The sequence below is a fragment of the Callithrix jacchus genome, chromosome 3 (genome assembly GCF_049354715.1).
Source record: "Callithrix jacchus isolate 240 chromosome 3, calJac240_pri, whole genome shotgun sequence".
NCBI classification, from domain to species: domain Eukaryota; kingdom Metazoa; phylum Chordata; class Mammalia; order Primates; family Cebidae; genus Callithrix; species Callithrix jacchus.
The window spans coordinates 166,462,205-166,486,199 of NC_133504.1; the positions used below are offsets into that span (position 1 = coordinate 166,462,205).

At 37.2% G+C, this 23,995-nt stretch overlaps 1 protein-coding gene and 1 pseudogene across 1 annotated transcript in view; one reads left to right on the forward strand and one right to left on the reverse strand.

The window, feature by feature from the left end:
• The first annotated feature begins 6,364 nt into the window (after positions 1–6,364).
• LOC118152414 (U2 spliceosomal RNA) lies at positions 6,365–6,477 on the forward strand (annotated as a pseudogene).
• Positions 6,478–16,136: 9,659 nt separating this feature from the next.
• LOC118152102 (uncharacterized) overlaps positions 16,137–23,995 on the reverse strand; it is a 57,525-nt gene continuing 49,666 nt past the window's right edge. Inside the window, exons 4-5 of the mRNA XM_078367783.1 lie at positions 16,723–16,797; positions 16,137–16,321 (exon numbers count right to left, since the gene is read on the reverse strand). Coding sequence (XP_078223909.1) covers positions 16,241–16,321; positions 16,723–16,797 — 156 coding nt within the window. The 3' untranslated portion in view covers positions 16,137–16,240. The remainder of the gene's footprint in view (positions 16,322–16,722; positions 16,798–23,995) is intronic.

Below are 23,995 nucleotides of genomic sequence, written 5' to 3' on the forward strand. Positions count from 1 at the left end.
CCCCGAAATATTTCTGAGTGATAGTTTAATGCATGTACATATATTGAAAATATTTTTTTTCAACTCCAAGACACCAGGAACTATGCCAGATACTTGGACTAACCATACAACTCATATCTTGTTCATGGCTATTTTTCAAAATATGCTGTAAATAATTTTTTTTCTTTTCAAGATAAATTTAGATGTATGAATAAATGTGAAAGTATGGACTTTACCAGTGAATAGAACTGAGTTTGAAATCTATTTTAATCACAAGCTCTGCTTAAGCATGTTATAACATATTCCACATGTTCGTTAGTTACTCCATCTATGGAAATAATGATAATAATATTGCTTCCCTATAGTAATTATGTGAAAATTTAATGTATATAAAACACCAGGCAGAAAGTAAGTGGCTGAAAATAATTATTTTTATTTTTTTTAACAAAAAAAATGCTTTGAGGTCAAAATTATTTTGTTTTTCTCTAGACTATGTAAAAATAACATCACTAACAAATTCAGTTTAGTCATTCCTTTATCCTTTCTTTCCTTTGCTGTAGAATAAGACAGTGATTAAAATATGGCTTTGGAATCAGACTAACTATAAATGTTTCCTGGGTCCAATACTTACAGACTGTGTGACAAAAATTACACACTGCCACTGAGTCAGATTCTTCCAGTGTTGTTACGTGCAAGTAAAATAAAATCATCTCTTTAAACAGGACATTGCAATTTTTCAATAGTTTCTAGCTTCTATTGACAACTGAGAAAAATACAGTGCTGCTCTGGTTGAAGATAAATAAATATATTTGTCCTCTAAAGGACTCTGCCCTCTAAGAACACTTAAGCATATAGAAGGCGAGCTGGCTAATGTGATTAGTATTAAAATGCATGCTGGGAAGGAATCAACAGTACATTTAGAAACAGGGTAACTAAAAAGGGCACCAACCAGGAATTAGAAAATCCGAGCTTTTGTCTTGTTTCTGTCACTTACAGACTGTTCATCCGGAGTGAGTCATTTTACTGCTGTGGGTTTCCATTTCTTCATTTGTAAAATGGGTATCATAATACTACCACATTTACCTCACCAAAAATTGTGAAGATCACATGAGTGAATGTGAATATATCTTTAAAATTGTAAAGCATGATAAAACATAAAGATTTTTTAAAACTGTAGTTAAGCAAAATAAACTTTTATTCTAAGATCTGTACATTTTCTTCAGAATGGGGTCTTGTTTTTAGCAAGAGCATTTTCACACTACAAGGAGGATACCTTGTTCAGAAATATTTTACATTCATTTAAAGTATGATGTGGTATAATTTTTATTCTTTTTGGTATGGCTATTCAACTTGGATTATTCCTTGTGCAACATAGAACACACAATTCTTTCCTTGAATATGTAGAAAGAAGCATATTAAACTATAGCAAAATATAAGACTACAACCATGTGGCACCATTTTCCAAATTCTTATTTTCCATTAATGTGGGATTAATCACAAAGTATTGGCTCATATAAACTTTACTTAATAGGTTATCTTTTTGAGAGTATCTCTACATGCTCTATATTCTCCAATTTTGGACAAATATAGTATTCATAAAGATATAGTATAAAAATTAAAGATAATGTTTTTCGGCCAGGCACGGTGGCACACACCTGTAATCCCAGCACTTTGGGAGGCCAGGGCAGGCAGATCACTAGAGGTCAGGAGTTTGAGACCAGCTGATTAACATGGTGAAACCCCATCTCTATTAAAATACAAAACAATGGATGAATTGTTTTGTAAATACAATTCATGGATGAACCTGGAGACCATCATTCTCAGCAAACTGACACAAGAACAGAAAATGAAATACCGCATGTTCTCACTCATAGGAGGGTGTTGAACAATGAGAACACATGGACACAGGGAGGGGAGCATCACACACTGGGGTCTGTTGGGGAGAAAAGGGGAGGGACAGCGGGGGTGGGGAGTTGGGGAGAGATAGCATAGGGAGAAATGCCTGATATAGGTGAAGGGGAAGAAGGCAGCAAATCACACTGCCACGTGTGTACCTATGCAACTATCTTGCCTGTTCTTCACATGTACCCCCAAACCTAAAATGCAATAAAAAAAAGATGTGTTGTCAGTGTAAAGTACTCACTAGATTTTGAGGATGTTGTTATGATAAAAAGAATGTGAGCTAGCATATTGATAATTTTCCATATTGATTAGATGTTAAAATGGTAATATTTGTGTATATTAGATTTTAAAAATTACATTATGAACATTAAAAAAATACAAAACAATTACCCAGGCATCGTGGTGGGCACCTGTACCCCCAGCTACTCCGGAGGCTGAGGCAGGAGAACTGCTTGAACCCTGGAGGCGGAGGTTGCAGTGAGCTAAGACTGTGTCACTACACTTTAGCTTGGGTGACAACGTGGGACTCCACCCCCCCAAAAATAGATAATGCTCTTGATGGACCATTATGTGCCAGACACTGTGTTGAGTGGTCTACATGTATTAATTCACTGGATCCTCAAAATAAATCTACAAGGCACATACTATTGTTATCCTAATTTCACAGATCAGAAAACAGTCAAGTCGTCATCATAAGAAACAAAAACTACTCAGTATTTCAAGCAGAAATTGTAAATTAAATTACTCACAGTTTAAAAAAGAAATCGTAATAGGCTTTTTAAAAGTTAATGGCAATATTACATATTAAAGCATGTGGAATACATCAAACACAGTGATGTAAAGGACTTTGTAGTCTTTAATACTTATAATAGAAATTTTTAAAGGCTTGAGATTAATGATCTACATATTCCTAGGAAGTTAGGTGGTCGATTCTAAACCAAAAATTAACCCAAATAAAATATATGGAAAATTGGGCTTGTGCCTGTAACCCCAGCCTCTCAAGAGGCTAAGGCAGTAGAATCGCTTGAGGCCAGGAGTTCAAGACCAGCCTGGGCAACACAGTGAGAACCCCCGTCTCTAAAGCTGAAAATAAAAATAAATGTTGTTTTTAAAAAATAGAAAAAATAATTTTAAAAACAAAAATTTGTAATGTTTAAAGATAAAGTAAATTTTGACTTTCAAATTAGTCTTGCATCATCATCTAAAAATAATCTAATTTCCTAAGAAACTACTTCAAAGGCTCTGCAAGTCTGATAATAAATACCTTGGTCATATGGTTATAACTAAACATGGTGCAGGCTTGGAAATGCTGGACTAGTCTATGGTCTAAAAGATCTTATGAATTCTGTTGGAAAATGTATTCCAGAATTCAGAGAGAAAGACTGGATTGTAGTTTCAACATACAAGAATGAATCTATTGGATACTAACAGGTGTGTACAAGTCACAGACATAAGAAGCACATGTGCATGACTGAGTTCAGGCTGATGTGTGACTGTATGAAGATAAATACATAAAAAGAATTGGAATCGGTTTCTAGCTAATGATTGGGAAGGGTTAAAACTGGCATGGGAGCTGATAAAAGAAAATTTACATTTTCATATTCTTATTTTGACTGTTCAATGCAAACATATTCATGTTTCACTGTCAAGGACATGTTTTAACGAGAAAACAATTTAAAAGAAACAAAAAATTGATTTATTTAATTAAAATTATGACAAAATAATTTTCAGCTTTATGTAGGTATACAACAAACCCAATCAATCTCTGCTAATCATTTGAGAGGGGTAGAGGCAATGCTATGAATGAAAGAGGAACATACACAGATAAAGCATAAAAAGATTAGAAAATAGTATTAACAAATTTATGCCATTCCTAGAAAAAAATGTAATTTTCCAAGGAGAAATTGAAATCTGTAATAGTTCTATAACTACTAATGAAACCGAAGTAGTGGTCAAATAATTTTTCTGAAAGCATAATGCCAAGTTCTGATTGTTTTAAAAGGTCAGGTGTTTTTTTGTTTGTTTGTTTGTTTTTGTTTTTGTTTTTGTTTTCCTTTAAGTATATACCCAGTAATGAGACTGCTAAGTCGACAGGTGATTCTACTTTTAGTTCTTTGAAAAATCTCCAAACTGCTTTCCATGGTGGCTGAACTAATTTAAATTCCCACCAGCAGGGCATAAGTATTCCCTTGGCCCACAGCCTTCCCAGTCCACTACTTTGTGGCTTTTTAATAATAACCATTCTGGTTAATTTAAGGTGGCATCTTGTTGTGGTTTTGATTTGAATTTCTCTGATGATTAACAATGTTGAGCATTTTTTATATGTTTGTTGGCTGCTTGTGTTGAATTGCTTAAGTTCCTTACCGATTCTGGATATTAGACCTTTGTCAGATGCAAAGTTAATGAATATTTTCTCCCATTCTGTAGGTTGTCTATTTACTCTGTTGATAGTTTCTTTTGCTGTGCCAAAGCTTTTTGGTTTAATTGGGTCCCATTTGTCAATTTTTTTGTTTTGTTGCAATTGCTCTTGAGGACTTATAAATTCTTTGCCTACCAAAAAGACTAATGCACTGGTATATTCATCACAGCACAATTCACAATAGTGAAGGCATAGAATCAACCTAGGTGTCCATGAATTGTGGATTGAATAAAGAAAATGTGGTACATATACACCATAGAATACAAAACAGTCATGAAGAAGAACAAAATTATGTTCTTTATAGCAATGTGGATGTAGCTAGAGGCTATCATTTGAAGCAAATTAATACAGAAACAGAAAACCAATGCTACATGTTCTCATTTATAAATGGGAGCTAAACATTGTGTACCCATGGACATAAAGAAAAGAACAATAGATTCTGAGGAACACCAGAGGAATGAGGGTAGGTTGGAGAGAGGCAAGGGTTGAAAAACTACCTATTAGATACTATGCTTTCCATCTGGGTGATAGGATCAGTTGTACCCCAAGCCTCAGCATTATGAAGTGTACTCATGTAACAAATCTGCATATGTACTCTCTGAAACTAAAATAAAGGTTAAATTTTTTTTTAAGAAAACGCAAGTTCTACCAAACTTTCAATAAATTTCTGTGCCTATTCTCATAGGCCAAAAGAAAAAAAAATTGGAGAATTACTTTCCAGTTCAAACTATGAGCCCACCATAATGCTGATACCAAAATCAGACAAATAGTTTTAGGTCTACTTCACTTATAAATACAAAAGCAAAATTTCTAAAATACAAAAAAAAAGAAATAAAATTAAATCCAAAAGCACATAAAAACTCATAGTGTATACAGGAATACAAAAATAGTTTACATTATAAAATCCATTAATATAATTTTCCATAATAACAGACTAAAAGAGAAAATTATGTAATCATCTCATTAAAAGCAGAAATTTGATAAAATGAGAAATTCGTTCATGATAATAAGCTCTAAGTAGCTACGAATTAAAAGGAACATCCTTGGCCTTATAAACAGTACCTACGAAAAAAATACAATTTTCTAAAGCATTAGCTTTAAAATAAAGAGCAAGACAATGGGGCACACTTATCACAACTTCTAATCAACAGTATTGCTGGAACAATTAAATGAACAAAAAAATTAGTCACAAGAATTAGAAAGAATGACATAAAACTACCATTGTTTAGAGATATTATCATTCAAATACATCCCCTGAAATGTACAGAAAAATTATTAGAAATAATGGCAGTACTCAGCAAGATGGATGAATATAAGCTTCACAAGCAAAAGTCAAACACATTTCTATTCCCCAGCATGATTAAACATGATTTAACATGATTAAAGAGATAACTGCATCAAATAAATATCAAGTGAACAAGAATAAATGCAAAAACAGAGGCTCAATATCTCTACAGGTAAAATGATAAAGCCCTATGAAGAGTTATTTAAAATAACCCAAATAAAAATAAATATAAACTGTGTTTGTAGGCAACAAGATATAATATTATAAAATGCCAGTTCTCCAAAGATTCATCTATAAATACAACAAAATTTCGAACAACTGAACAATTTTTTAATGGAAATTTATAAAGATTTTTCTGATTTGTATGACAAAGGACCAAACATAGACAAGACACTTCTGAAGAAGCACAGATTCTTCCTATTACACACCAGGACTGATTATAAAACTATAGTAATTAAGACATTGTAGTAGACGAATAGATCAAAATGATCATGTATGGATGGATTTCTGATATGATGGATATATTGTGCAAGATCAGTGAGAAAATCAGAGATTTCTCAATAAGTAAAGTAGGATAAAAATTAATATCAATATAAAAAATAAAATCAGATTCCTACCTCATGCAATTACACAAAAATCTATCCATATAAATTAAGGATATAAGTAACAAAGTTAAAAATTTTACATTCTTAGTAGAAAATACAGTACAATGTTTTAGTCCCTAAGGTATGGACAGATCCTTATAATGTTTACTATAAAAAATTGAAAACTGATTAATTATTGCTTCTCAGCCTTTTGGCTAAGATCAAGTGTAGTATCTGTTCTTATCAGTTTAATATCTGACATGCAGATCAACCAGACAGAAAATTAACAAGGATATCCAGGACTTGAACTCAGACCTGGAACAAGCAAACCTGATAGACATTTACAGAACTCTCCACCCCAAATCCACAGAATATACGTTCTTCTCAGCACCACATCACACCTACTCAAAAATTGACCACAAAATTGGAAGTAAATCACTCCTCACCAAATGCAAAAGAACGGAAATCATAACAAACAGTCTCTCAGACCATAGTGCAATCAAGTTAGAACTCAGAATTCAGAAACTAACTCAGAACTGCACAGCTTCATGAAGACTGAACAACTGGCTCTTAAATGTTGACTGGATAAACAATGAAATGAAGGCAGAAATAAAGAAGTTCTTCAAAACCAACGAGAATGAAGACACAACATACCAGAATCTCTGGGACACATTTAACGCAGTCACTAGAGGAAAATATGTAGTAATAAGTGCCCACATGAGAAGAGTGGAGAGATCCAAAATTGACACCCTATCATCAAAATTGAAAGAGCTAGAGGAGCAAGATCAAAACAACTCAAAACCTAGCAGAAGACAAGAAATAACTAAAATCAGAGCAGACCTGAAGGTGATAGAGACATGAAAAACCCTTCAAAAAAATCAATAAATCCAAGAGCTGGTTTTTTGGAAAGATCAACAAGATAGACAGACCACTAGCCAGATTAATAAAAAAGAAAAGAAAGAATAACCAAATAGATGCAATGAAAAATGACAAAGGGGAAATCACCACAGATTCCACAGAAATTCAAACCATCATCAGAGAATATTACAAACAACTCTATGCACATAAACTAGGAAACCTGGAAGAAATGGATAAATTCCTGGACACTTGTGTCCTCCCAAGCCTAAACCAGGAAGAAGTCAAAACTATGAATAGACCAATAACAAGATCTGAAGTTGAGGCAGCAATTAAGAGCCTACCACACAAAAAGAGCCCAGGTCCAGATGGGTTCACAGCCAAATTCTAGCAGACACACGAAGAGGAACTGTTACCATTCCTTCTGAAACTATTACAAATGATCCAAAAAGAGGGAATCCTTCCCAAATCATTTTATGAGACCAACATCATTCTGATACCAAAACCTGGCAGAGACTCAACAAGAAAATAAAACTTCAGGCCAATATCCATGATTAACATAGATGCAAAAATCTTCAATAAAATACTGGTAGCCGATTGCAACAGCACATCAAAAAGATTATCCACCATGATCAAGTAGGATTCATCCCGGGGATGCAAGGCTGGTACAACATACACAAGTCTATAAACGTAATTCACCACATAAACAGAACCAAAAACAAAAACCACATGATTATCTCAATTGACACAGAGAAGGCCTTTGACAAAATTCAACAGCCCTTTATGCTAAAAACCCTCAATAAACTCGGTATTGATGAAACGTATCTCAAAATAATAAAAGCTATTTACAACAAACCAACAGCCAATATCATACTGAATAGGTAAAAACTGGAAGCATTCCCTTTGAAATCTGGCACTAGACAAGGATACCCTCTCTCAACACTCCTATTCAATATAGTACTGGAAGTTCCAGCCAGAGCAATCAAGCAAGAAAAAGGAATAAAGGGTATTCAAATAGGAAAGGAGGAAGCCAAATTGTCTCTACTTGCTGATGACATGATAGTATATCTAGAAGACCCCATCGTCTCAGCCCAAAAACTCCTGAAACTGATAAGCAACTTCAGCAAAGTCTCAGGATACAAAATCAATGCGCAAAAACCACAAGCATTCCTATACACCAATAACAGACTCAAAGAGAGCCAAATCAAGAATGAACTGCCGAGAACGATGCAAGATGGCCGATCGCTAACATCCCGGGATTGCAGCTCTCAGGGAAGGCACGGAGAACTAGAGGACGCCACACTTTCAGACAAAGTCTGGTCGCTCACGGAGCAGAAGATCCCCCAGTGGTGGAAACACACGAGTCGCCAGCGCGACTCTCGTGGTCGGCGCAGCGGTTCCGCCGGCACCTCGACGCAGAAGCGCTCGGCGCAGAGTAAATGGGACAGGTTCCCCTTCTGACGGAGGTTTGGAGCCCCAGGAAGGCAGAGTCGCCTACTACGGAAACAAGAAGGAAGCCCTACAGGAGAATCCTGGGCAGAAAAGCACCATCAGTTTTAACACCGCTGCTCTGGCCCTGGGAACTAACAACCTGGACGTCCACTCAAGAGACCTAATCTGAAAGTTGGTAATTTCAAAGACGACAGGAGGTTAAATTTACAATGACGGGAAGAAACCAGTGTAAAAAAGCTGAGAATACTCAAAGTCAGAACGCCTCTCCCTCTAAAGATGATCACAGTTCCACATCAACAATGGAACAAGGCTTGATGGAGAACGAGCGCCTCCTGATGACAGAATCACTCTTCAAGGAATGGATAATAACAAACTTCAGTGAGTTAAAAGAACATGTTGTAGCCCAACGTAAAGAAACTAGGAACTTTGAAAAAAGGTTTGATGAAATCCTATTGAGAATAGACGACTTAGAGAGGAGTATGAGTGAATTAATGGAACTGAAGAATACAATACAGGAACTCCGAGAAGTATGCACAGGTTTAAACACTCGAATTGTTCAAGCAGAAGAAGGGATATCAGAGGTCAAAGTCCAACTTAATGAAATAAAACGTGAAGAAAAGATTAGAGAAAAAAGGATAAAAAGGAATGAGCAAAGTCTCCAAGAAATGTGGGACTATGTGAAAAGACCAAATTTACGTTTGATAGGTGTACCTGAATGAGATGGAGAGAATGAATCCAAGCTGGAAATACCCTTCAGGATATTATTCAGGAAAATTTTCCTAAACTAGCAAAGCAGGTCAACATTCAACCCCAGGTAATACAGAGAACACCACAAAGATATTCCTCAAGAAGAGCAACCCCAAGGCACATAATCGTTAGATTCACCAGGGTTGAAACGAAGGAGAGGATACTTAGGGCAGCCAGAGAGAAAGGTCAGATTACCCACAAAGGCAAGCTTATCAGACTTACAGCAGATCTCTCAGCAGAAACTCTACAAGCCAGAAGAGAGTGGGGGCCAATATTCAACATCCTCAAAGAACAGAACCTTCAGCCCAGAATTTCATATCCAGCCAAACTAAGCTTCACAACTGAAGGAAAAATAAAATCTTTTATGAACAAGCAAGAACTCAGAGATTTTATTACCACCAAGCCTGCTTTACAAGAGCTTCTGAAAGAAGCATTACACACAGAAAGAAACAACCAGTATTAGCCTTTCTAAAAATACACCAAAAAGTAAAGAGCACCAACATAAAGAAGAATTTACACCAACGAATGGATAAAACAGCCAGTTAACATCAAAGGGCAGTAACCCTAAATTTAAATCGACTAAATCTCCCAATCAAAAGACACAGCCAAAATCCAACGGCATGTTACATCCAGACCTGTTTCACATGCAAGGATACACAAAGACTCAAAACAAAGGGATGGAGAAAGATTTACCAACCAAATGGAGAGCAAAAATAAATAATAAATAAATAAAAAGCAGGAGTTGCAATTCTTGTATCGGATAAAATAGATTTTAAAGCAACAAAGATATAGTGGTAAAAGGATCAGTGCAACAACAAGAGCTAACGATCCTAACACCCAGATAGGAGACTTAGATTCAATGAGACAGAAAATTAATAAGGATATCAAGGACTCGAACTCAGATCCAGAACAAGTAAACTTCATAAATATTTATAGAGCTCTCCACTTCAAATACACAAAATATACATTCTTGTCAATACCACATCACACCTACCCATAAGTTTAAATGAAACATTGATTGGCCATTATTAATACCCAATTTTTTTCAAATAAAGCAATATTTCCATTTACTCTCCCTCTTTCTCTTCCTCTTTCTTCCTATCCTTTACTTATTTTTTATTTTATTTTTTTTTCTTTCCTTCTCTCAAAAAAAAAGAAATCAACTTGTAAACCTCTAGATCCAGGTCGGCAATGTCTCTTTCATTGCTTGATTTCCTTTCTTCCCTTCCCTCCCTCCCTCCCTCCCTCCTTCCCTCCCCGCTTCCTCCCTTCCTTCCTTCATCCCTTCCTTCCCCCCTACTGTCCTTATTCCCTTCCTTCCTGCCTTCCTCCCTCCTCCAAAAAAAAAAAAAAAAGAATGAACTGCCATTCACAATTGCTACAAAAACAATAAAATACCTAGGAATACAACTAACAAGGAACATAAGGGACCTCTTCAAGGAAAACTACAAACCACTGCTCAATGAAATAAGAGAGGACACAAACAGATGGAGAAACATTCCATGTTCATGGTTAGGAAGAATCAATATTGTGAAAATGGCCATACTGCCCAAAGTAATTTACAGATTCAATGCTATGCCCATCAAGCTACCAATGACCTTCTTCACAGAACTGGAAACAACCACCTTAAACTTCATATGGAACCAAAAGAGAGCCCACATAGCCAAGTCAATTCTAAGCAAAAAGAACACAGCAGGAGGCATCACACTACTGGACTTCAAACTATACTACAAGGCTACAGTAATAAAAACAGCATGGTACTGGTACCAAAACAGAGATATAGACCAATGGAACAGAACAGAGGCATTGGAGGCAACACAACATATCTACAACCATACAATCTTTGATAAACCTGACAAAAACAAGAAATGGGGAAAGGATTCCCTGTTTAATAAATGGTGTTGGGAAAACTGGCTAGCCATGTGCAGAAAACAGAAACTGGACCCCTTCCTGACTCCTTACACTAAAATTAACTCCAGATGGATTAAAGACTTAAGCACAAGACCTGGCACCATAAAAACCCTAGAAGAAAATCTAGGCAAAATTATTCAGGACATAGGAGTAGACAAGGACTTCATGACCAAAAACACCAAAAGCATTGGCAACAAAAGCCAAAATAGACAAATGGGACGTAATCAAACTCCACAGCTTCTGCACAGCTAAAGAAACAGTCATTAGAGTGAATCAGCAACCAACAGAATGGGAAAAAAATTTTTGCAGTTTACCCATCTGACAAAGGGCTGATATCCAGAATTTACAAAGAACTAAAACAGATTTACAGGAAAAAAACAAAGAAGCCCATTCAAAAATGGGCAATGGATATGAACAGACACTTTACAAAAGAAGACATACATGAGGCCAACAAACATATGAAAAAATGCTCATCATCATTGGAGAAATGCAAATCAAAACTACATTGAGATACCATTTAACGCCAGTTAGAATGGCGATCATTAAAAAATCTGGAGACAGCAGATGCTGGAGAGGATGTGGAGAAATAGGAACACTTTTACACTGCTGGTGGGAGTGTAAATTAGTTCTACCATTGTGGAAGACAGTGTGGCGATTCCTCAAGGACCCAGAAATAGAAATTCCATTTGACCCAGCAATCCCATTACTGGGTATACATCCAAAGGACTACAAATCATTCTACTATAAGGACACATGCACACGAATGTTCATTGCAGCATTGTTTACAATAGCAAAGACCTGGAACCAACCCAAATGCCCATCGATGATAGACTGGACTGGGAAAATGTGGCACATATACACCATAGAATATTATGCAGCAATCAAAAATGATGAGTTCATGTCCTTTGTAGGGACATGGATGAATCTGGAAGCCATCATTCTCAGCAAACTGACACAAGAACAGAAAATGAAATACCACATGTTCTCACTCATAGGCGGGTGGTGAACAATGAGAACACATGGACACAGGGAGGGGAGCACTACACACTGGGGTCTATTGGGGGGAATAGGGGAGGGACAGTGGGGGGGGGGAGTTGGGAAGAGATAGCATGGGGAGAAATGCCAGATGTGGGTGAAGGGGAGGAAGGCAGCAAATCACACTGCCATGTGTGTACCTATGCAACTGTCTTGCATGTTCTGCACATGTACCCTAAAATCTAAAATGCAATTAAAAAAAATAATAAGGCTACATAAAAATTAATACATTTTGTTTATAAAAAAAACAAAGAAAATGAAAACATGAGTTACATTCTTGCATAATACAACATACACCAATGAACAAGATCAATAACAAGTCCAGGTACAGTGGGTTCACCCTTGTAATCCCAGCACTTTGGGAAGTCAAAGTGGGAGGATCATTTGAGTCCAGGAGTTGAAGACCAGACTGGGCAACATAGCAAGACATCATCTTTACAAAAAATAAAAAACTCTCAGGGCATGGTGGCATGCACCTATAGTCCTCGTTACTCAGGAGACTGAGGTGGGACAATCACTTGAGCCCAGGAAGTTGAGACTGCATTGAGCCATGATCACATCCCTACTATCTGGCCCGAGTGACAAAAATAAATAAATAAATAAATATCAAGAAAATACAACACACTGTAAATTAATATCAAGATCAAATAAAATTCTAGAAAATGAGCAAAAGAAATATGGAATCCTTCACAGAATGGAAAACACATACAACCAATAAACATATAAAAAGCTGTCCATTATATAACACATGAAAACTAAAACCATCATGAGATACCATTTTACATCACTTCAATTCATTAAATTCAAAATAGCTGAAGATTCCAACTGGTAGAGAAGATCCACAGGACCTTAACATTTTGTTGATAGTAATTTAAATAAGCACAATTGATTTGAAAAAATTGTTTAACTTTATAGTCTAATATTGAATATTTGTGTATTTCATGGCTCAGCAATTCAACTCCTATTACATACACAAAAGAATCCGGGGGTATGATAGAAGACAAAATTATTTATAGCAGTACTGTCCACAATAGCAAACACATGGAAACAATACAATTGTCCATAGATTGGAGACTGGATAAACAAAATGTGTCATATGCACGAGCTACAATATTACATATCAGTGAAAATGAATTAACTACATTGTCAGGCAAGAAACAAAATTAATCCTTATCATGTAATACTAAGTAAAATTCTAATTTTCCAATTATTATATGGAGTAGTATACTTTAATTTAAAAGCTAATAATAATTAAGATAGACAGAATTTTTGATAAATGATTATAGATGTAATAAAAAGGGAAGCAACAGAATGAACTCAAGACTCAGAATCAGGGTTTCAGCAGGAGAAGATAAAAAAGATGAACTACATAGTTGGATGTAGATTATTTTCAAGGTCCCAGCTTTTTTTTACATGGCTAGTTCACACATGCTTATTAAACAATTAAAGGTAACTAACTAAAGATATAAATAAAAGGGGGCACGCATTGACCAAAGAAAAGACTGCATTAAAGAATAAAGGAAAAAAAGACAGAAATGTATAGACATTCGGTCCTAAATATGCAATAGAACTCCTCATTTATAATACCCTGTGAAAACCCAGGATTGCAACAATGCAGCAAATGACAATCACGAATCATCAATCATGATTTAGATCTGCTCAGGAGTGATTTTAATTTATAGGGAAGTTTTGTCAAAAAGTGCTTCTCTCTTGGTGTGGCAGCCCCTCAGTTGCCACATCCACTTCAAAGGAGCCCAGTTTATGACAATTGAAATAATTTATACTCAGAAAGTGAAGCAAAGCATCAAAATGTGAAGGCATCTTAAATCATGATTAAAGTTGCACAAGCATGATAAAATAATTTAAGAAATAATTATGTGACACCATGGGGGTGAATGAAGTCTACCTAATGAATTAGGATGCTCAGATTTCTTCTTAGTTGTCTCTCACTGAGCCTGCAGTTTAGAAAGTTAAATAGAGGCAAGTTTAAGCTGAGATCTCAGTAAAAGTCTCTTCTTTGGCAAGTGAGACGGCTCCTAGATAGAGGTCTGACATGAAACAAAAAGTAAAATTGCGTGTTTCAATACTTAATTTTTTTCTCGCTTAGATAGAGAAAATGTCCCTGTTTATTTTATCAAGTTCATTCGCATCTAAGAATGTGTTACAAAATAGCAGCAAAGCTGACACCGAGGAAGTAATCCCAGTCAATTTACTTTAGATGATTAAACCTACTGTGTTATCTGTTCCCAGGGAGTGAAATGGTAAGGCTGCAGGAGCCTAAGCAGCAGTGTTAGACGGAGGATGATTATTTTAGTGGTGAAATCAACCTGCTTAGAAGGGTCAGCAAGCAATTTAGAGCCTCCCTTTATCACAGTATATGGATGAAAGATAAGTTTGAACAGTTTTTCAAATTAGCTAACAGCACATAACATTTAAGTATGCACCTGGTGGGGACAGAGAATTTGGTTCCTTTTAATGCTGGGAGATTTCATCCTGTACATGGAACACAAATTGTGTGGCTTTAAGCCACACAATGTGTATGGTTAGAAAACGGAATGTTCCAGATTTCTCTCAGGAAGAATAAAATCATCACAGTTTGATATGGAAGCATGATGCCTATGGCTATAAATCAATGTTATTGACAATGAAGAATTCAGAAGGATAGGTAAGATGCTTTAAGCCAAGAGCAGTCACCCAAATACATTCTTAAGGCGGATTGTGCTGTTTCTTAGGGCTGCCATAACAAACTGCCAGAAACTAGGTAGCTTGCAATGACGGAAATTGATTCTCTCACAGTTGTGGAAGCCAGAAGTTCAAAATCAAGGAGTCAGCACAGTTGGTTCCTACCAGAAGCTCTGGGAAAAATCCGTCTCATGTTTCTCTCCTAGCCTCTCATGGCTGCTGGCAATCTTTGGCACCCCTTGGCTGGGAGACTCATTACTCTATTTTCTGTTTCCATCTTCGCATGGAGTTCTCTCCTGTGTCTCATCACGTAGTGTATGTCTGTCTCTGTGTCTCTTCTCTTCTTATGTGTACATCCATCCCATTGGATCACGGTCCACCCTAATCGAGTGTGACCTCATTTAAATTACATTTGCAAGGATGTTGTTTTCCAAATAAGATCACACCCACTGGTACTGGAGGTTAGGACTTTAACATACCTTTTAGGGGACAAGATTCAACACACAAAACTGGTCAATGGCAGTTTGGGGAGAAATAATTATCATTATTGTAAAAGAAAAAAGTAAAGTTTCTTCCTTGCCCTTCTGCTCTGGGAAGTAACCATCTACAATAAATATCTCAGAGATTCAAAAGCCTCCAGCTGAAAAGACCAGTAATAAACTAACTCGCCTGCAGAGACTGAAAAGGAAACACTGATGAGTGAAATGGACTGCTTAGTGTATGTTGATCTACTTATTTTATTCACTTTAAAAAACATATGAAAATTTTAGTCTCCACTTTAAAAAATTAATTGCCCTTTTCATTATGCATCTTTTCCACATAATTTTTATAATTCTCATTAAGGTTTATTTCATCTAGGTATCTTGCATTGAATTTTTTTACTAATACACTGTTAAGAATGGAGAAACACTCTTAACTGAACAAAGAAATATGCTCTCTCATTTTTCTTAAACCATACTTAGTATAGCACTTATTTTTCAACTTTTGATAGAGATGTAAACAGAGAAACATTTCTCTGATATAAGACAAAAACCAGTACAAGCATAATGAATGATATACAGTGGCTAACATACAACCTCAGTTATGGGGAGACCATGGGGAGGAGTGGAGACTGTGGTGCCTGTCCAAACGGGGAAGAAGCTACTCAGCCCCAGACTTTTAGTGTTGCTCAGTTCCAGCATAAGCATGCAGGAACATCCTACACACAGCATGTCCCAGGAAGACAGTTCTGATTTTTCAAGAAAAAACAGAAATCCAGATTTTTATAATGCATACCCAGATTTATTTGAGTGTTGGCTTATGCAAATAAAGTAAAACTCATCTGTAGATTGAATTCAGATATAGGCAATCAGTGTGACCACAGGATGATGACTTTGATGAGTTTTCTCATTAGAAAGACTTCCTTCCTTTTCTTTCCATCTTAATGGCCCTTCCTCCTTCTCCTCTTTCTCCTTGTCTTCTCCTCTCCTCCTAGAATTGGAAGCCAAACCCAAGTGATTATCTGAGAAAATGAAATCTTGATTATCATTGCTTAAGTAAGAAAACAAAAAGAAATCTATGAGTAGGAGACTCTCACATCTGAAAAATTGCTAGCACTCAGGTGCTACCTGACAAAATGTCTCATCATCTACAGTTTCACGGTGTTCTCTATCTGCACTCACGTTTATTGGATGTTATAATTTTTATCACATTATATACAGTGTAGCCATACTTGCTGCTAATATACAGATTTCAGTAGACATGAGAAAATCCTCTTTCCTTTGTCTTCCGGCATCCCAAATTCAGAAGGTGAAGGAAAGGGATTCTTTTACTGAGAAGGTAAAAGAATGGCAAATGTGCACCCATAGAATTTGAAAATGTTAAATTCTCACCTTCCCAGTCTCCTTTGAAACCAGGGTATAAGCATGTGCCCCGAGCTTCACCTTCAAATGGAATATCCCAGAATCCTAGAAATACAAAGAAACAGGGCCTATGAAGAATCCTTTCTGGTGAGAGTGCCAGGAGTGACCATTTGTAGAGATTCATCTTGCAGAGACAGCTGGGGCAACAGTGGCTCCATGCAACATCTGAGAATCAGCAGTGCCAGCTTGAATGTCTATGCCGGAGAGCAGCACTCAGCAGCAGTGCCCAGCAGGTCTTTTTGTTCCAGGGCATAACTCAAGCATTGTGCCTGTCTGTAGAGCCTACAAGCTTAATTCTTCATGTGTCCAGAAGATTGTGAGTGCTACTTTGTATATTAATAAATTATTTTTCTGTTTTAAATCACCAGGCTTGGTTTCTGTTGCTTGAAACCAAGTTCACTGATTTATAGAAAAATCACAGCTGGGATTGCTGGGTCAAATGGAATTTCTATTTCTAAGGCCTTGTGGAATCGCCACACTGTCTTCCACAATGGTTGAACTAATTTACACTCCCACCAACAGTGTAAAAGTGTTCCTTTTTCTTACACCATGGAATATTATGCAGCAATCAGAAATGATGAGTTCGTGTCGTTTGTAGGGACATGGATGAATCTGGAGAACATCATTCTCAGCAAACTGACACAAGAACAGAAAATGAAATACCGCATATTCTCACTCATAGGCGGGTGATGAAAAATGAGAACACATGGACACAGGGAGGGGAGTACTAAACACTGGGGTCTATTGGGGGAAAAAGGGGAGGGCCAGCGGGGGGTGGGGAAGCTGGGGAGGGATAGCCTGGGGAGAAATGCCAAATGTGGGTGGAGGCAAAACACACTGCCATGTGTGTACCTATGCAACTGTCTTGCATGTTCTGCATATGTACCCCAAAACCTAAAATGCAATAAAAAATTTAAAAAAAAGAAATATAAATAATAATAAATAAATATATAAAATAAAAATCACAGCTGGGCGCAGTCGCAGTGGCTTATGCCTGTAATCCCAGTACTTTGGGAGGCTCAGGTGGGTGGATCATGAGGTCAGAAGCTCATGACCAGCCTGGCCAACATAGTGAAAACCTGTCTCTATTAAAGATACAAAAATTAGCTGGGCGTCGCAGTGCACACCTGTAATCCCAGCTGCTCAGGAGACTGAGGCAGGAGAATTGCTTGAACCCAGGAGGCAGAGGTTGTAGTGAACCGAGATTGAGCCATTGTACTTAAAATAATAATAATAATAAAACTGGGCACGGTGGCTCATGCCTGTAATTCCAGCACTTTGGGAGGCTAAGGTGGGTGGATCACCTGAGGTTGGGAGTTCGAGACCAGCCTGACCAACATGGTGAAACCCATCTCTACTAAAAATACAAAAAAATAGCTAGGCGTGGTGGTGCATTCCTGTAATCCCAGCTACTCAGGAGGCTGAGGCAGGAAAATCACTTAAACCCAGGAGGTGGAGGTTGCAGTGAGCCAAGATTGCACCGCTGCACTCCAACCTGGGCGATAGAGTGAGACACCATCTCCAAAAAAATAAAATAAAATATGTCAACAGTTACAGTATTTTTCATATGATACTGGAGAGTATTTACTACCTCATGAACAAGTGTAAGAGCCACTTCTCCAAGAGATGCAAATATAGAACAAGTTACTATTGATATTATAGACTCTGGTTCAAATCACAGCTCTGCTACTTCCCAGTTACATGACCTTATGCAAGTGCTTTGACTTTAATCTCTGTGCCTGAGTTCCCTCATTTGACAAAAGGACAAGAATAATTAGCATCTATATCATGGGATTATTAGGGATATTAATTAAGTGCTTGGGAAATAATTAATACTCTGTAAATATTGCCTGTTGCCATTATTTTTCCTGGGAGCTATATTGGAAGGAATAAGACCACACAATTAGGCAGGACTTACTTGGCAAAGCGACTCCATTTGGGTGAGTGGTAAAGAAATAGAGCCAGAAAGGAATTCCAACAGCCTGTAGCTACAGCACTGGGAGTCACAGTCTCCTATAAAAAGAATCATCTTCCACTGCAGTTGATTCCCCCAAAGTTCTAAAACCCAAGAGAGAAATTGCAAGTAAAATCTGTTTCTTGAATGCTTCCCTTTGAATCCTGAAATAAAAAAATTCTAGGGAATCTCGCCATTTCTATTCCTGTAGTTATTCCCAAGCCTATATTCCTCATAGGACTCTTGGGCTAGATCAGTGAATAAAACTGAAAAGGATTCTTTCTCTCGTAGAGCTAATATGACAAACAAAAATATATTAAAAGTTCATCACAAAATAATTAATAGTAAAATATAAATTAATTGTATATGGTGTGTTGCAATGTAGTGTTCGAGGAAATCATAGAGCCAGGTAAAGGGAATCTGGTGTGCCCAAGGCAGGAGGTCACAGCAGGTTATGCTAAATAGGCCTTTTAGAAAGGTGACATTGCAATGGAGTTAAAAAGGAGGTTAGAATTAGGAGTGGGTATCTATAGGAAGAGCATTCCAGGCAGAGGGACTAGCCATTGCGAAGGCCTTAAGGCAAGTGCATGCCTAGAATTTTGGAAGAACAGCAAGGAGGTTAGCATAGCTGAGGCAGACTGAATAGGGGAAATTCATCAGATGAGGTAACGGAGACAGCTAGGAGTTATTTTGTGTAAGTCCTCTCTACCTAACTCTGGACACCTCTGTTGCCTTATTAGAACCAGTGTCTCCTACCTGTGGCTATAATGTTGAATATTATGTCCTGTTGGGCAGAATAGACATTTTCTTGTCCTTTGAAACTTGTCCTCCTAATGCCCACCTGAGACAGTAACTAGCCATAGTTCCAGGGCATGACCTCTCCTCATCTGGCCAGTCATCAGCTAGACTGGGCCAGTCTATAGTGTAACACATGAAGAACCACTAAAAGAAGAAAGAAATCTCAAGTTCAGAACACTAGAAATCCACATTTCCTAAGCATGCATGATTATCAAAATAACAGTGTAAAATAAAGATTCCTAGACTCATCCCAGACCTGCTGAATCAGAATCTCTCAGAAAGAAAACCATATACTATCCTTTTTCATTTTAAACAGGTTCCCCAAGTTATACTAATGATGAACTAAGTTTAGGAAATACTAATTTGGACCCAAACCCTCATTACAAAAGAGAAGATAAAAAGCCCATAGGAGTTTAGTAATTTCTAAAAGAAGCATTTCTCTTTCTCTAATTGAGAAAGAATGTTTTCTTTTTGCTTTCTTCTTTTAACTTTCCTCATGTCCCTTCCAATATATAGAAGTTGCATGTTTTTGATCAATCTCTGAGGGGACTGCTAACACTTCCTAATCATGTCTCCTAGGAGAAGTGACTTTGGAAACCTGAAACAGTCTCGGGAACTGCTCTCTCCTTTCCTCATGAAAAGCTCACCTTGAAACCGTGGCAGCCAGTCTACTCTAGGAAAATTATTTCTTCTTAATTAGGACCATCTAGAGAGGGTTGGAACCACAGAGGCTGTCTTTGCCAAGCTTAAAGAAAAAAGGGCGTCCCTTTGTCCTTATTATTTTTAAGATGATACATGTGATCTAATGGCTCCTGCACACCATGAGGCTCTCGTTGGCATCAATCGGCATTATGCATGGGAAAGGGCAGCAGGAGAGGGCTCATTATCTCCAGCCCAAGCAGAGAGAAACACAATAATAATCGTTCTCTGCTCTTCTTGAAGCTTTTAACTGGTGTTGGAAACATAAGTAACCTTAGTGCTTTGGGTTACGGTGAGTAACACCTTTTTCAATTGGCAGATAGGATTCAATTCTCTCTCTGCTTGAGAGACCACGGGGATGGGGAAGAGGGGGTCATTGAATGATAGAAACTATTCTTATCTGTAAGAGTGGAATGGCTGAGTTGTCTTAGACAAGAGCAGTGACTCACTAGTAATACCTTCCAATACACCCAAACTCTTCAGTAAATGAGGACTTAATGTAGCCATGAAAGTCAAAAGCACCTACGTCAAGGACAAGGGTTGACCAGAGAAACTGCAGTACTCACTCCAAGAACATTATTAAGTCACATCATTTTATTTATCAAGGGTCTTTTTATTCCTTTTCTTATCAAAGATACAACTGTAGAATCAATGCAACTTAACATGAAGATCTCATGAATCCACTTAGGTCTCAATTATCTGCTCCAATAAGAGGACCCTGACACAGATCATTTAAATCAGCAGAGAAAGCACACACCTGGAGCAAAGCCTTGGCTTGGCTTCCTTTTGAAAGGAAATATTATCATCACTTCAAGTCCCTCTTATCCTGTTTCCATTCTGGCACCAACAAAAGAAGAAAGTCACTCATAGGGTTTCTTTTGTCGAATTAAAAACTATAGAAGAAAAATGCTGTCTTCCTCTAATAATAATGGCTTCCACCTTTTTACCTGTGTCCTCTCTCAAGCTGCCTACTCACAGCTTTTCTCATCTTATTCCACTCTGCCTCACTTGTTTTCCCAAAGAAAAGGTCCTTTTAAAAATCACCTGAGAATCATCCTTTCAAAAAGTCCTTTTTTAATGACATTGTGGTGAGAACACTTAACATGAGTCTACCTCTTGACAAATTTTTAAGTGTGCAGTACAGTATTATTAAATATAGACACCACGTTGTGCAGCATATCTCCAGAACTTAGACACTTTACCTAACTGAAACTATGCACCCTTTCAACAGCAACTTCCTACTTCATCCTACCACCAAGCCCTAGTAACCACCATTCCACTGCATTTCCATAAGCTTGACTGTTTTATTAAAAATGAAATCATGCAGTGCTTGTTCTTCTGTGACTAGTTTATTTTACTTAATATCCTCAAGGTTCATCCATGTTGTCACGTATAGCAGGATTTCCTTCTTTTTCAAGGCTGAGTAATATTCCAATGTATGTATATACCACATTTTTCTTATCTATTCATCATGCAATGAACGTTTGGATTGTTTCCAGATTTGGGCTGTTGTCAATTACACTGCAGTGAAGATAGGTGAGATCTTCATTTCAATTCCTTTGGATAAATACCCAGAAGTGGGATTGCTAGATCATGTGGTAATTCTATTTTTAATTTGCTGAGGAACCTCCATACTGTTGTCCATAGCAGCTGCACCTTTTACATTCCCACCAAGTGTATGACTGATCCAACTACTTTTGTCAATACTTATCTTTGTGGTTTTTACTTTTATGTTATTGGTTTTTGAAACCAGTAGCCATCTTAACAGGTGGGAGGTGGCATCTCATTGCAGTTTTGATTTATAGTTCCTTGATAGTTAGTAGTGTTGAACAACTTTCATATCTTTTGGACATTTGCATATCTTGTTTAAAGAAATGTCTATTCAAGCCTTTTACTGATTTTTTTTAACAGAGTTGTTTGAGAACTTGAGTTCAGGAGTAGAATTTATTATGGATATGCATAAAGCACTGTTCCAGTCACCCAAACATGTATGTCAGCAGTACTCCTTTCAAACCAAACTGGACCAGACCAGGCACTTCATCAGGCAAAACAACAGATGCTAGTGAGGGTGTGGAGAAAAAATAATGATTTTACACTGTTGGGAGGAATGTAAATTAGTTCAACCATTGTGTGAGACCGTGTGGCGATTCCTCAAAGATCTAGAATCAAAAATACCATTTGACCCTGCAATCCCATTACTGGGTATATACCCAAAGAAATGTAAATGCTACTGCTGTAAAGATACACTCACATGTATGTTTACTGTGGCACTATTCACAATAGCAAAGACATGGAATAAACCCAAATGCCCATCAGTGATACACTGGAGAAAGAAAATGTGGTGCATATACACCATGGAATACTATACAGCCATAAAAAGGGATAAAACCATGTCTGTTACAGGGACATGGATGGACCTGGAAGCCATTATCTTGAGCAACTAAGGCAGAAAAAGAAAATAAAACACCACGTGTTCTCGCTTACAAGTGGGAGCTGAATAATAAGAACACATGGATGCATGGGGGGAAACAATACACACTGGGACCTGTCAGGTGGGGCGGGCAAAGAGAGAGCATCAGGAAGTATAGCTAATGTATGCTGGGCTTAATACTTAGGTCATGGGTTGATCTATCCAGCAAACCACCATGGCACACGTTTACCAATGTAACAATCCTACACATCCTGCACATGTACCCCAGAACTTGAAATAAGTTTATGAACAATGAACAAACAAAAAATCAAAAAGAAAAATGAAGATCACAAAATTCTCAATTTGCCTAAGTAATACAGTAATATCAGAGCTTCAGTTTTGTCTTTCAATTCTAAACCTTGATATCTATTTGGCTCCCTTGCTGCTAGTAAGAAAGCTTGTTTGTTTTTTTTTAAATTTGTTTTGATTTGTTTTTAGCTTCTGAAATATACATTGGTCACAGCATTTTCATATTTTGTGAAAGAGGAAGGGAGGCCTGTCTCATCCTTGATCTCCTGGAGCTAGTTCCAGAAGGCTGATTCACCACCACTCTTGCAATCTCTCTGTTAGAAGCCCAGACCTCTCAGCTACACACCCATTCCATGTATTCACCCCTGCTGTGAATATGCATTTCCATCCTCCTGATTCAACATTGCACACCTGTTTATGAAGAAGAAGCTGAAAACAAGTTCTTGCCTTCTCATGCAGGTGGTATAAGAGGATAAAAGCCAAGAGTGAATAACTCTTTCCTTACTTCAGGCTGTGCTTCAAACCTATTATTGTGTTCAGAGCATCTCTTTTTTACCAGATTACAATTTGATGAGACATTAAAAACCATGTAATACAATTTTTTATTTTACAGTTACTAAAACGGTCTTAAAACAATAGTATGTAACCTTTAAAGTCACATCTGTAACCAACCGTTCACTGAGACAGGATTGGAACTCAAGAATTAAGCATTTGCTCCTCAACATCTCTTAAAATGTAATCTTTAAGCCTAAATTCCATGTACAAAATGGTTTTCTTTCATTTCAACTTAAATATCTTAAATACTGATCCATCTGAGAGTATTCTCCTGCCAGATGTGCTTCTTATTCACAGTCATGAAACTGATTTTAAGTGTCTCCATGTTCTAAAAGAGGTTATCCAGATGTCTCTACCACAGTGGGTCTTACAAAGAGAAAAATGTTCTATGTGCAGGGCCACGTTGTTGCACGATGGAAAACCAGTTCTTTCCTTGACCCATACTGGCTTCATGCAACCTTGTGTTACTAGCCCCTCAACTTTTGGCAGCCATGGCTTTTCGTGTTTCAAGAATCCAG